Here is a 15,735-nt window from a genome sequence, read left to right as displayed (position 1 = left end):
TCCCGTCCGGCACCTCCCATCTTCATACGATGACGTCCTCCTCCTTGCTTCTCCCTCGGCTCCTGTGCACGCGTACTTTATCGGCCCTGTTGAGGGCAGAGCAGAGTACTGCAGTGTGCAGGCGCCGACCTCTCTGACCTTTTCCGGCGCCTGCGCACTGCAGTAATTTACTCTGCCCTCAACAGAGCCGATAAAGTACGCGTGCGCAGGAGCCGAGGGACAAGTAAGGAGGACATCATCGTATGAAGATGGGAGGCGCCGGACCGCCACACCCACAACACCCGACTCCGCCCCCCAGTGGGCATAGTCTAACGTGTTTTTCTTATCTTTCAGGTTTCATCGGGGGCTTATCTACAGCATTACAGAATGCTGTAGATAAGCCCCTGATGGCAGTGGCCACAGCTGATAGGCCGAAAATTAGGTGACAGATTCCATTTACAAAAAAAGCACTATATTCCAACAGGTGCCTAATGTAATGACCATGAGTACTTATGCTTCCAGACTGCTTGGCCAAAGGCAGCCTTGGAGGAAAGCGACGCCAAGCAGTCTGTAAGCGTAGAGTGATTACATCTGTGTAACATCTAACATGCCTCTCTTAGCACACTGAACCAAATATTTATATCACATACTCCAATTTGATAAATTAGGTGGAATATTTACTAAGAACATTTTTCATTTCCATGATGGTGCATTTGCAGAGGAACAGAAGATCTGCAGCCAGGTGTGCCCACAGTTTGACGTTGACTGCTGGGTGTTCCAGCTCCAGGACCAATTTTTGATCTCCTTATCCTTAAATGGGTCTATAAGGCTACAGTCACGCAGAGTGATACTACAGGACAGATACTACCCAAATTATTTTGTCAGGTTTCATCCTAGCGGCATGTTTTATTGCTCTTCTGTATTTTTTCACTAAAAGCAGTTAGCCTATCTTTTTAGCAATTGACTCTTAAAGGATAAGAATTATTTTATTTCTATAACGCCAACATATTCCACAGCGCTTTACATTTCAGTATAAAAAAAGATGAAACTCAGAACACTGGAGTACAAAGTATGTGTTCCGTGTTTCATCCATTTTACACTGATCCCCATAGACTTTAGTGGGCCACTATACTATATGGAAGATTGTGGGGCCATCATACTATGTGTGTGGGACTAAGGAGGCCATCATGCTCTGTTGGGATCACTGTGGGGGCCATCCTATTGGGTTTGTGGGGCAAATTTGCTGGCATCATACTTTATGAAGGCCATGTAAGGGGTATCTTCGTACGTGATCACACCAATGGGCTTAAATGGGGGAAAAATTATTTTTTAAGGGCTGCAAAGTTGAGACATATGCTCTTCTGAGACCCAGTTGATTTTTTTTTTTGTGGGGGGGGAGGACTAGTGCTATGGGGCCCCACAATTTCTATGTAAAGCCTTGCATCTATTTCTCAACCAATGAAACTTATTTCACATTCTAAGGTTAGACAAGGTGACCAGAATATAAAACCATCCATGTAGAGCATCAAATATATATAGAAAATGTGACCACATTGTAGGCAATGAAGAAAAGAGTTACATTCCTCCTAGGGATTTAGAATTGCCCTGTTAGGTCCCATGAGGATTGTATTATGCACCCAGATAATATAAGGGGAACAAAGCTTTCATAAGCAGCTGCTCATATCATTCGCACATACATATGTACGGTAAGTGTTACTGGAGGAACAAGAGCGAGAAAAGGAACAGTAGCAGGAACAAGATAGAACAGACTGCCTGGCGATAATACCACTGCACAGTACCGACAAAAACGGAGAATATTCAAGTATACAAATACGGAATGGGACAGGCAGTAATTATAACTCTTTATTAGTTTAATACCTTGTCTGGGGTTATGGGGTGGCACCAAGCTGGAACTGGAACTAGACGTGGAACTCGCTGGGCTTGGCTGTCCGGACTGTATAGAGTAAAAGAAAAATTGGATTAATTGTATGTTACATTTAAGAGGTGCTTCCGGGGGCAGTCCTCAATGGCAGACTCCACAGAAGTAGCTTTCCCACTGTTCTCTTTTTTTAGCATGCCCCATTACAAAATAAAATAAAATATAATATAATATAATATAATATAATATAATATAATATAATATATATATATATATATATATATATATATATACACACACACACATATACACACACACACACACACATACTGGGTGCAATCATAAGGGCACTGGACAGTTAGGACCTTCACTACACGAATGATCGTGAATTTGCTGTACTAGCGTCAGCTCCCCTACATTCAGCATTGTGCACCCTTAATGGGGGTAATACTTAAGAAGTGTCAGGCATGCAAGGAGTTTACCGCGTGCCCGTCAGCTCGTCTCAAGAATATTTTCATTAGGATTACATTGTCAGTAAATCCAGCAGAGCCTAGAGACTGCAAGTAGCCAGCAAGCAGCGAAAAGCCCTAGAGCTTAGCTGCATCTTTCTGCACATACACCAAATAAGCCCAACAGTTGCTACACCCTGTAAATCAATCCATTGTTACTGTTCATAATGAGCCGGCAGATTTACAGCCTTCCACAGCCCTTTTCTCACAATTAGAAAGATGCTGACTTGGTAGCTGAATCAGATGCTCACGTTTCTAGCAGCATAGGGAACAATATTATGTGGAGTTTCTTTAATAACCTCTTAAAGGGGATGTCCAGGATTTCTTCAAAAAAAGTCTAATACAAGAACTCTAATAACTTGTTAAATGCTCCGATGCTGATGCTCTGGCTGTCCCTGCCAGTCCAACAGTGATGACACTGCATTCATTATTCACGTTACCACTGACTCAGCGATGATGCTGGCATAGATACCATGTGGCCGCTAAATACAGCTAATGCATTGCAGCTATTACATGAATGATGAACATTAGAGAGCAACCATCATTTTAATTTTTATTTAAGAAATCAATAAAACAAAAAAAAACAAGCAGCATTATAATAATATATCTTATCAGAAAAATCTGCTTCTTTCTCCTTTTACTCAATTCAATGGTAATAGTGGTAAAGTCTGAGTTCAGTGATTTTCCCACTGCTGGATAGAAAAATGTCAGTTGGTGCTTTTAAATTCTATGGAGGGGGGGTAGAACGAGAGGCAGGCCCAGACAATCTACTGCAAGTTCTCCAGAAACCATTTACAGTTCTCCTAAAGACCTTTATGAGCACCAGCTGCAATCTATTTCAGCAACAGGAAAGCCTGAATTCACTGAACACAGATTTTGCCCATGAATTGAGAATGAATAATCAGTCCAGGAGGTGAAAGAAGCAGAATTTTCTGATAAGATACAGTCATGACCGATAGTGCACCCTTTAAATTGTTCCATAAAATGAAGCATTACTCACAGAAAATTATTGCAATTATACATTTTGTTATGCATATGTTTATTTCGTTTATGTTTATTGGAACAACACAAAATAAGTGGAAAAAAAGACAAATTGAACATAATTTCCCACAAACCCTCAAAAATGGGTGGAACAAAATTGTTGGCACCTTTGCAAAAGGTGATGCTCGTTCAAACTCACCAGTGGCAAGTAACAGGTGTGGGCAATATGAAAATCTCACTTGAAACCAGATAAAAAGGGGAGAACTTATGTGCCACACTAAGCATGGAGAACAGAAAGAGAAGAGAACTGTCTGAGGACTTGATAACAGTATAAACAATCTCAAGGTTACAAGTCCATCTCCAGGAGAAGTTGATGCTCCTTCATCCAAAGTGTGCAACATAATCAAGTAGTTTACAAACCATGGCACTGTAGCTAATCTGGATGGCAGAGAAAAACTGATGAAAGGTTGCAATGCATTACAGTCTGGATGCGGAATATGCAGCCCCAATCAAATTCCAAAGAAATTCAAGCTCTCCTGCAGGCTCAGGTTGCATGAGTGTCAGCGCAAACTATCCGTCGACAATTGAATGAAATTAAATGCTATGTTAGAAGATCCAGGAGGACCCCACTCCTGACACAGAGACATAAAAAAGCTAGACTTCAGTTTGCCAAAATATACATCAGTAAGCCAAAATCCTTCTGAGATAGTGTCTTGTGACAGATGAGACCAAGACGGAGCTTTTTGGTAAAGCGCATCATTCTACTGTTTACCAAAAATGAATTGAGGCCTACAAAGAAAAGAACACAGTACCTATAGTCAAATATGGTGGAAGTTCAAAGAGGTTTTGGGGTTGATGTGCTGCCTCTGGCATTGAGTGTCCTAACTGTGTGCAAGGTATCAAGAAATCTGAAGATTACCAAAGTATTTTGGATCGCAATGTAGTGCCCAGTGTCAGAAAACTAGGTTTGCTTCCTAGGTCACAGGTCTTCCAGCAGGACAATGACCCCAAACATATTTCAAGAAGCACCCAGAAATGCATGGAAACAAAAGCACTGGAGTCTAAATCCCATTGGACATCTGAGGAGAGATATTAAAATTGCCGTTGAGAGAAGGCACCCTTCAAATATCAGAGACCTGGAGCAGTTTGCAAAAGAAGAGTGGTCTAAAATTCCAGTTGAGAGGTGTAAGAAGCTTGTTCATGGTTATAGGGAGCAAGTACCTGCAGTTTTTTATGCCAGTCCATACATAAAACTGCATTCTTTTTAGAGAAGCAAATATTTAACTTGGAAACAAAGTAGATTTAAAAAGAAAAAACAGATAGATAGACAGACAGACAAGCAGACAATTTCATAAGTCCCCTTCATATTAGTGCCTTTCATGTGGAGTTTACAATACATCTTTTTAGGCTTGTTTAACCAAATATATACATTTAAAAAAAAATACATAGGGTCCTCCATATTTCATGAAATCAGCAAAGGTAAAGCAGATAGTTGTGGGCTGATATTATCAGACTTGGAAGGTCCCCAGTTATTGGGCCCTTCCCAGCCTAAAAATATCAGCCCGCAGCCTCCCCAGACGTGGTGGCGCATCACATTAGATGTGCAAATTCTGTCGCTCCTAATGAGGGCAGTGCTGTTCAAATCCAGAATGAATCTCCATAGGATTTTAATGACAAAATCAGGGAACATCAAGGGAAGCAATGGAAAACGTTGGACTTATTTTCTAATAAACTAGTGAACGAGGAACAGCACCTTGTTTTTATTTCTCTCTTTTTGTGTTTTTCAGGTTTACAATTGTGGACTACGTCAGATTCCCTGGACTCCGCTCTGTTTGTGTGTTTTGTTTTTTTTTTAAATAAATTGGTAAGCCAGGGAAAGTGTCAGGGAGTATTTATTCAAATAAAGTATTTTTTGCATATGTGTCTTTTTTTTTTTTATTGCTGAGTTAGTAATGGGGGTGTCTGATAGACACCTCTCCATTAATAACACCAGGGCTTGATGCCAGCTGTGATTTTTGACAATTCACAGCTGACATCAACCCCATAGTCTCATTACCCCAATTGCCAATGCATTGGGCAATCCGGAAAAATGAGGGCAAAGCTCCAGAACTGGCACGTGTAATGCGATGTGTCATATCTGGGGCGGCTGCAGGATGGGGTTTTTAGACTGGGAAGGGCCCAATAACCTTGGACCTTCCCAGTCTGATAATATAAGCTCACAGCTGTCGGCTTTACCTTTGCTAGTTTCATAAAATGGGGGGGGACCCCACCTATTTTTTTCTTCATTTATTAAATAATTAGGTTAAAGAAGCTCAACAATAAACTGCACATGACATACAGTAAAGGGTGCAAGTTTATAATATATAGGGAGTTGTGAAATTATATAATCGGTAGGATATTTATCTATTCTATTTATACATTCTCAGGGTTCTGGATGTGAATTTAATGTGCTTAGCTGTTGCAATTTTGTGATCCCTTTATAATTGTGTGTGTAAAAACTGGACAGCATACGCATGGTTTGTGTGCCTTCCGTTTTTTTTTCTCGCACCCTTGACTTGCATTGGCGAGTCTCGACCAATATACGTGCCCATTCGTAGCATGTTGTGATTTTTCCTCAGCCTGATTACAGCTGAGGAAAGACTCACAGATCAACACTAACTCATTGATCAGAGTGTAATGTTATGTTTACTCGTCAAATTCATACATTGCGAGCGAATCCTTACTCTTTGCAACCAAATTTCCCTTTTCCTTTCTCACTCTACTCTATAATTGGACGGATATACTCCTTTTAATGGTGGTCTTGTATGAACTAGGAAATCTGAAAAGAAGCCTCTGCTAACCAGACCAGAACGCTACGTAGGGTTAGCCAGAACTGCTTAATAATACACCACTTGATTTATAATATGTACTTATACTAGACATTGATAATGGATGTCTGAGACACAAGCCATAACCAAACAGAGGTCTGAAAAGAACAATGTTATTTTACTATGTCTCGCCTTAATTATAGGCTTTGTCAAACCTCTTCTGGATTTACAATACATATTCCTCGCTATAAATATAATAAATGAGACAGACTGAAGTTCTTTTATACATAAAAAAATGGCCTGAGGCCACGGTTTTTTTCACAGACAAATACGGTTAAAAGTTCCCCAGACACTGCTGCGTGGCTAGATATTCCGGAATCAAAGATGGCTTCAAGGCAATCCCAGCAAGCATTTCCATGATCTCTATAAATCATAGGTTATTACTTCAGATGATGAGAATATTACACCAACTTTAGAAGCGGATAGATTGAACCGTTGTCCCATTCTCCAGGCTGCCAGCATACTAAACCAAGCAAAATTAACTTATGTGAAATGCTAGACAGCACTTTAGTCCATTGCTCAACTCCACTGGACACACAGCCTGACTCAACAATTAGACCATGTTTCAATGAAGGCTCATGTTGCATCTTAACACAAGATCACAATTTAAAGGAAATCTGTCAGCAGAGGTTTCTGAAACTAAATCTGATAGCAACATGTTGTAGAGGCCGAGACCTGGATTCCAGTAATGTATTACTCCCAGGGCCGATTGATTCAGTTTTGATAAAAACCCAGATTTAGCAGTTGTCTGAATGCTGAGCTTTTCCTAACCCCGCCCACACCACTGATAGGCAGCTTTCTGTATATGCACACTGTACACAGCTGCCAATCAGTGGTGTGGGCGGGGTTACACACCACTCATGAATACAGAGGACTACATGGAAGCTGGTTTACTAGTTCTATAGTGAATATCTCCTGCTGTTAAAACGGTTTGATTTTATCAAAACTACACCAAGCAGCACAGTAAGTGACACATTGCTGGAATCAGGCTCTTTCTCTACATTATGCTGCTTTCAAGTTAGGTGGTAGGAACCTAGGTGACACAATCCATAAAAATAATCTTTATTTTTATATAGCGCTAACATATTCCGCAGCGCTTTACAGTTTGCACACATCATCATCACTGTCCCCAATGGGGCTCACAATCTAAATTCCCTATCAGTATGTCTTTGGAATGTGGGAGGAAACCGGAGTACCCGGAGGAAACCCACGCAAACACAGGGAGAACATACAAACTCCTTGCAGTTGTTGTCCTTTGTGGGGTTTTAACCCAAGAATCCAGCGCTGCAAGGATGCAGTGCTATCTACTGAGCCACCGTGCTGCCCCGGCTACATATACCATACAGGGTATGAAAAAAAAAAAAATTGGTTGGACATAGCCTACTACATAGAAAACCAGGTAGACAAACCATGAATATTATATTCAGTATAGTAATATGTGGACTGCACATTTGTTTCTCAGAATTCTTAAGCATGCTATAGACAATTTTACAAAATGCAAGTGGACCATTTTTTATTTTTGATCCAATCAAAGCACTAATTGTACACAATGGCCCCCGCAAGTTACATACCATAATTAATTGCTTTTGGACTACCATTGTAAGCTAAATATGTAAATTAAGACCATGAAATCAGAAAACTAATAATTGGTCCTCAAGACTCCAAAACAAATGTGAAAATATTTTTCATGTTCACAAACTAAAGGTGCTTAGCGCATTTATGAAAAGGGCTGCACAAGCGGGGACATCCATCCCCCCTGTGTTTGCCAGCTAGCTTAGGGCAGTGTATGTGCATGTGTTTTGGTGGGATAGTGATAGATCAAGTTTCTCAGAGCACTGCACTGCATTTTCCCATAAACAGCATTTTCGCTAAAACTATCCTGTGAATTTTTAACCTAAAGTATGGCTCCTCTTAGACCAAGTCCTCTTGAAGGACTAAGACAAACTATGAATCAAATTTTGGAGCTGAAGGACTTCCTGTTGGGTTGAATCGTACAATAACTTGTGAGTTTGATGTGCTCACAACAGAGTGAGTAGAACTTATTTCTTCTGCTCAAGATAAGGAGGTCCCTACTGCTTCTCAAAGACATCCTGAATACAAGAACAGTAGGTAGTTAGTTCATTTAGACTGAATTGGACTTTGAAGTAGCAAATGTATTTGACCAGTCTAACATGTCTTATCAGCACACAAGTCCATTGGCAGAAAAACACAGGCCCACTCATGATCCCTTCTTGTTAATGCTGTCACATTCTCCAGCTCATCAGTTGTTAACTCAAGCAGACATACTCTGAATGAAGCACTTACCAGACAGCTTGGCCTGTAAATAGGTCCAGTCCAAAAAAGTGAATATCCTCAGTGTGAACACATTTACAGGTTGTTTCTACTACTTTACAGTTGCGCTTGTACTCATTAGTTGTGGCCTGTTCCACATATATGGGAAAAAAATATTTATAAATCAAAAGGGGTATTTTAGTCACAAAAAGTTACAACTATCCAAGGAATAGGTTGTAACTAGAGTTGAGCGAATCTTACAAAATTTGGTTTGGATAACGATCAACGGCGAATATTGTATTTGCAATATTTGCTGAACACAGCCAAACATCATTGGAACTAGAGTTGAGCGAATATGTTCGGAACCGATTGTCAAACAAATTCGGCACGGATAGGGAGGGTACAAAAATGGCAAATTCGGATTTGGCGATAGTTTCTGAACATATTCACTTAACTCTAGTTATAACTTGTAGGTTATTGGGTCTAAGAGCTAAGACCCCCGCAATCTACAAAGAAGGACACTTTTGTCCCCCACTGGAGTGGAGAAGCAGCGTGTATGCTTAACTGCCAATTCATTAATTCTCTATGGGGCTACCAGAGAAAGTCAGGTATATTGGCACACTACTAAGCCATTCAAATGGCGTGCTGTTCTGGAGATAGGTTGGGGTCTCAGTGGTTGGATCCTAGCCAGTCACCAAGTCATCACCTATGCTGTGGATAACAATCTATAAGCACCTTACACTATTAACACAACCATTAACCTTTTCATCACCCTACACTGCCAGAGATCTTGGCTATTACTAACGTAACTACTATAAGACCACAAAGATTACTATAATCCAGCCATGGGTCCACCAAATCATCGTTTGTAAAAATGCATCATGTAGAATATTAGTAACATATTGCCATCTCCAATATAGGCTTCTAAACTTCCCTTTAAAATCCTACTTTGGCCTCTGGCGTCATAGGTGTCTTAAGGCTGGGTTGTGTCAGGTTGGGAAAAAGTATTGTCTCGTACCAGGTCGGAAAAAAAAAAAAAAAAAGGATAGTCTTGGACCACGGTAGGATGTGCTGCATAATGTGCCATTGTTATGGAGGAACTGAAAGCTATGCCAGTGGTGGCAGAGCGCCCTCCCAAGCACTGGCCTAATGAGAGAACCGTTAGCGGGATTGGCTGTGTTCTATGTGGGAGTGTAATAGAATTCATGTTGCATGCATGTACTGGTAAACTAGAAGAAAAAACAAAATCAGAGCCAGACAGCGCTTTCTTACTGAACTCCTAGTCACCCAGCGTAATGATGACAGGTAAGTTTTACAAGGCATATTACCATATGCGACCGTTCGGGCCATTAAGGAAAAAACTGCAATAATCCATAGTTTCTAGCAGGCTCTTGTCACATTTTTATCCCCCTGACAGCAAATATGGATTTAATGGGCAAAGCTGTTGTCACAACAAAGTGCTATATTTGTGCCCACTGGAAGACAGACGCTGAATGATGAGGAAGACCAAATTTAATTATTAACGCGGATGGTAAATTTAAAAAAAAAAAAAATGCATTGAAACTATTAAAAGAAACTCACAGCAGACCTATGATTTTACATTTTTTTCATCACACATACAAATTCAATGAAGCGAAGACCACTGGCACTTATGGTAGCTGAGAAATTGAACTGTGTGACAAGATCTGCCCACACAAGACCAAGTCTATCACATATCCAAACAATAAGGGAATTAATTCACATTCAAGGATACTGGATAAAAACATGCAAATCATTACCTACTGCCATGTCCTAAAGAAAAGCCTTTAAAAAGGGAACCTGTCATAAATGTCCCCCACCCAGTTGTGTAGACCTATGAAAGATATTCTGGAACAGTCTGAAAGTGCATTGGGGCATAACGATGCACTTCCAGCTCCTCAGCCTCAGGATGTTTTCCCTGCTTGGCACCACCTTGCCCTGTTTGATTGATAGGTCATTCGCTTGGTACTTGTCTGACGACCTGCCATTTAATCAGAGGAGGGTGGTAATAGGCTCGGAATACAACATGAGGATTAGGAGCTGAAAGTGCATCATCACTACCCGTCGCACTTCCAGACTGATTTATGTAGAACTTCAAAAAGCAATTTTTCACGTATGCAGCAGAGGCACTTTGGGGATCATAAAGAGACCAAAGGTGATATCTTTCAAAAGGCTGTATAAATCATATTGATGATTTGGAGGCTGGGTCAGGGGGGTAAAAGTTCGAGACTGGTTCTCTTTAATATGTTAAGCATGAGTAGGTCTTTTTGCCCCAGGTTCCAAAAGTGATTAAGCGTGTTAGAATTGAATAATTTAACAAAAACAATTTGAATGATGGCCTTCTATAAATTAGGTTAACCTTGGATCCTAACAAAAAAAAAAAAAGTACCTTTCCAGTGACACTTGAGAGAGAATTTTAGCCCTATGAGAGCCAACATGGATAATTATATGCACTGCTAGAAGACAGATTAAAAAAAGAAACCATGAAGCAATGCACAGGGAGTGATAAATTCAACAGATGGGGGTTGGAGCACAACTTTTGGCTAATCGAACATTAGTGATTTTATGTCCTCAAAAGATCACACAATAGTTACGAATGACAATGCAGATAACCTAAATAGTTGGTCCCATCAGAAACCCCCCCCTTTCAGATGGCATCCCCAGGGGTGATCAGCCAATTCCACTAAAGCTCCTACAAATAGCAGATGTTGCTGCACTCAGGCATGTATGTAGCATTCAATGTTGCATGCTAGCCATCAAGATTAATAGCCAACCTAGTAATGAAATGATGACTCAAAGTTACCAAAAAGAGCCACTCCTATACAGTAGCTCTCCGTACCGGCCCTAAGAGGGTGCACCCTTTTATGATATTTGCCCTTAAAGTGCATAGGGTGACGTTAACATAAGACAACCCTTTAAGGATAGTTTGTAAGTATACTGGGGGGGTATACTGTGTCTAGTATCTAGCAGAAAACATTAATAAGGAGCATTATAGGTACTACTGTATTAGGCTCAGACAATCAGAGGCTGACGGAGAAGGGCTCTCCGGGAAGCAATTTGGCTGTCAGACCTTTCTTGTCCTGCCCTTTTCATTTGGATGCCTAGCACAGAGTTCAAGCGCCTAAAAAAAGGAAGTAATACGGATATTGTGAGCAAGTCCTAGAGTGACGCTCTAAAGAGAATGTTCTGTGTGAAGGACATGGTATAAAATAATTTTCTCCTTTTTTTCGTGGACATTTATTGTCACTAGAAGTAAAAGTACCTCTGGGCTCGGCAGTGATAAATCAAGCACCGTCCATCACTTTAAGGACTTTGTTTGGGTTGGCTGGCGCGGTCATGTTTTACTTGCAGGATTTTATCTGCTCTAAAGAGAAAGTGGCCAAAATAAATGTAACTCCCTCGGATAAGAGAAAAATACAGATTTCCTTTCTTCCCCCTGAGAAAAATAACTGCAGAGATTGAGATGAAGCTGTAATACAACTCAAGCACTTTATAAAACTGTTGGGGAAAACATCTCATTCCCAATTCATCGTGGCCTGCTGAAATAAACCTCAAAATGTACAGAGATGTAGAATATAAATACACAGTAAAGAACACCAATTATATTATTAGTTGGGCAAATTTTGCAGATTTTAGTGTTTACTGTCCAGGATAATGGCCTTCACCACAGAATCACGATCTTCTTAAGTTGTAACCATTCAGGTCAATGTTGCGGTCTTCAATATGAGGCAGAAGGACGTTATCAGGCAGAATCTTATTTTGGCTGCATGCCCTGCTAAATAGGGGGGGGGATTTGTGGCTTTAAGGATCCTGAAATTTTACAAGACCACCGAGTGTTTCTAAAGGTTTCTTGTGCATTCATCTAGAGCCAAGTAAAAAGCTATTGCTTGCCATATGTAATAATGGTCTGTCATGGAAACGAAGGTGCTACTGAGGAAAACTGAAAATACTTTACACGGATTTGTAAACTGAAGAGAAAAAGAAAGCGCTGAATGAACACATGGTAGTTCTTGCTGCCATGAATACCAAGGACCTCATACAGCTAGCCTACGGGTACACAACTATGTGTCGCATTGCAACATCGCATCCACATATTTCCTATGGCGTCATTCTGCGACCTACAGTGACTGCAACAGAGGCACAAATCGCATGGGACCTGCTTGCCATACACTTCAATGCAAGTCGCATGCAGTTGCAATTTGACTTTTTTTCTAGAGCAATATTTCAGTACTAAAATTGTCACAAATTGAGAGTTGCTGTTGCGTGACAAATGTCGCTGTGTAACCACAGCCTTAGTTGCCCAATTGAGTATTCCTAAGAATGCCGGCCTGTGCCGGTTATAAGTCGGCTGATTCGATCATTTATGTGGACCTTAAAATCCTTTTGGTGGGAAGCACATCTATCTGTGCAAATGAATCATTGGGCGACAAAGAAGAAAACATGGGGGGTGGGGGAGACTTCCTGGGAAAATGGAAGCAAATCCAAAGCTGGTCATGATGACACAAGACCCATTGCATGACCCCCACTTAACTCTAATACGAAATAAGACACACGACAACTGCTGTGGTGTCAAAAATTGGCCGAGGTGCCTTTATTAAGAGATTACTTGAAAAAATTAGTATGAGTTTCATTTCATAAATCCATAAAATGGGATAATCATTAATTAAATAATCAATTTAATAAAATACCAGAACCAATCCACCTGGGCGATTTTACCTGTAACCAATAACAAACCAGAAACTCGTCCACCTTAGAAAGGTGACTTATTCTCACTAATAAAGGACCTCGACAGTATAAAATAATAAAGTCCATAAAAAATCAGGGAGGGCGGCTGGGAACTTAAAGGGAATCTGTCACCCTTTTTTCCCCCTATTAGCTGCCGGCATAGACATCGGGGGCTTATCTACAGCATTCTGTAATGTTGTAGATCAGCCCCAGATGTAACCTGAAAGACAAGAAAAACACGTTATATTATACTCACCGAGGTGGGCGGTCCGGTCCGATGGGTGTTGCGGGTCCGGCGCCTCCCTTCTTCATGCGATAACGTCCTCTTCTCCAGTCCTGAAATGGCTCTGGCGCAGGCGCATTGCTCTGCCCTTTTGAGGGCAGAGCAGAATTCTGCAGTGCGCAGGCGCCAGGTCTCTCCCGACACCTGCGCACTGCAGGACTCTGCTCTGCCCTCAACAGGGCAGAGCAATGCGCCTGCGCCGAAGCCATTACAGGACGGGAGAAGAGGATGTCATCGCATGAAGAAGGGAGGCGCCGGACGGACGGTGACACCCATCGCACCAGACCGCCCACCTCGGTGAGTATAATATAACGTGTTTTTCTTCTCTTACAGGTTACATCGGAGGCTTATCTACAGCAGTACAGAATGCTGTAGATAAGCCCCCGATGTCTATGCCGGCAGCTGAAAGGCCAAAAAAAGGGTGACAGATTCCCTTTAAAGAATTCTTCAGTTGGTATGTAGTCCTGACAGGAATATAGGTATATTTATGGCTTACATTTTGGCGCCCTTTCTCTGGCCCAATCTTAACAGACCTGCTCTGAGGAGAGCAAAGAACCAAACACCACAACTCATTTAAGCTGTTGCTGAGCCCCTAGTCAGATTAACCCCTGATAAACCGAACTAAAAATAATACAATACCAGGTCTGTGACATCATGCAAAAACAAGCTTATGCAGCTGTGCGGTTTTCTATTATATGGCTGTCAGTTGAACAATGCTTCCAATGATTATTCAGCTGTCAGCCATCCAAGCAGACACGCCCATACACAGGATCACTTGTTTGACCAAACACTCCTGTGTTCTCCATGAGAAAGCCAACAGCTGATACGTCGGTCGGCGGCCAATCACCAGGAGAACAATGCAATCGACAGTCCAAATTTAGACATGCACGATCAACATCTCTCCTGACCATCAGTCTGTCAGCATCCCCATACAAATCAGCCTTTTGGTCAAACCTGTCAATAGCTGTGGGTTCGGTTGACATTACACTGGGTGCAGAATTATTAGGCAAATGAGTATTTTGATCACATCATCCTTTTTATACATATTGTCCTACTCCAAGCTGTATAGGCTTGAAAGTCAACTGCCAATTATGTAAATCAGGTGATTTGCATCTCTGTAATGACGGGTGTGGTCTAATGACATCAAAACCCTATATAAGGTGTGCTTAATTATTAGGCAACTTCCTTTCCTTTGGCAAAATGGGTCAGAAGAGAGATTTGACAGACACTGAAAAGTCAAATGTCTGGCAGAGGGATGCAGCAGTCTTGAAATTGCCAAACTTTTGAAGCATGATCACCGAACAATCAAGCGTTTCATGGCAAATATCCAACAGGGTTGCAAGAAGTGTGTTGATAAAAAAAGGCGCAAAATAACTGCCCATGAATTGAGGAAAATCAAGCATGAAGCTGCCAAGAAGCCATTTGCCACCAGTTATGCCATATTTCAGAGCTGCAACATTACTGGAGTATCAAAAAGATGAAGGTGTGCCATACTCAGGGACATGGCCAAGGTAAGGAAGGCTGAAAAACGACCACCTTTGAACAAGAAACATAAGATATAAAGTCAAGACTGGGCCAAGAAATATCTTAAGACTGATTTTTCTAAGGTTTTATGGACTGATGAAATGAGAGCGTCTCATGATGGGCCAGATGGATGGGCCCGAGGCTGGATCAGTAAAGGGCAGAGAGCTCCATTCCGACTCAGACGCCAGCAAGGTGGAGGTGGGGTACTGGTATGGGCTGGTATCAAACATGAACTTGTGGGACCTTTTCGGGTTGAGGATGAAGTGAAGCACAACTCCCAGACCTACTGGCAGTTTCTGGAAGACACCTTCTTCAAGCAGTGGTACAGGAAGAAGTCGGTATCGTTCAAGAAAAACATAATATTCATGCAGGACAATTCTCCATCAAATGCATCCAAATACTCCACAGTGTGGCTAGCTAGTAAAGGTCTAAAAGAAGAAAAAATAATGACATGGCCCCCTTGTTCACCTGATCTGAACCCCATAGAGAATCTGTGGTCCCTCAAAATGTGAGATCCACAGGGAGGGAAAAGAGTACACCTCTCCGAACAGTGTCTGGGAGGCTGTGGTGGCTGCGGCATGCAATGTTGATTGTAAACAGATCAAGCAACTGACAGAATCTATGGATGGAAGGCTTTTGAGTGTCATCGTAAAGAAAGGTGGCTATATTGGTCACTGATTTTTTTTTGTTTTGTTTTTG

At 41.4% G+C, this 15,735-nt stretch overlaps 1 protein-coding gene across 5 annotated transcripts in view; it reads right to left on the bottom strand.

Annotated features, from left to right (window-relative positions):
- Positions 1–15,735, bottom strand: part of MLLT3 (MLLT3 super elongation complex subunit) — a 389,891-nt gene that overhangs the window by 151,533 nt on the left and 222,623 nt on the right. For all 5 annotated transcript variants that reach the window (XM_073542701.1, XM_073542697.1, XM_073542699.1 and 2 more), the window contains one exon: positions 1,858–1,933. In XM_073542701.1, the coding sequence (XP_073398802.1) occupies positions 1,858–1,933 (76 nt within the window). The remainder of the gene's footprint in view (positions 1–1,857; positions 1,934–15,735) is intronic.

Source organism: Dendrobates tinctorius, unplaced genomic scaffold (genome assembly GCF_039654945.1).
Source record: "Dendrobates tinctorius isolate UK_male_01 unplaced genomic scaffold, ASM3965494v1 ptg000128l, whole genome shotgun sequence".
NCBI lineage: Eukaryota > Metazoa > Chordata > Amphibia > Anura > Dendrobatidae > Dendrobates > Dendrobates tinctorius.
The sequence above is the reverse complement of the archived record's forward strand: the minus strand, read 5'-3'. Positions and strand labels throughout refer to the sequence as shown.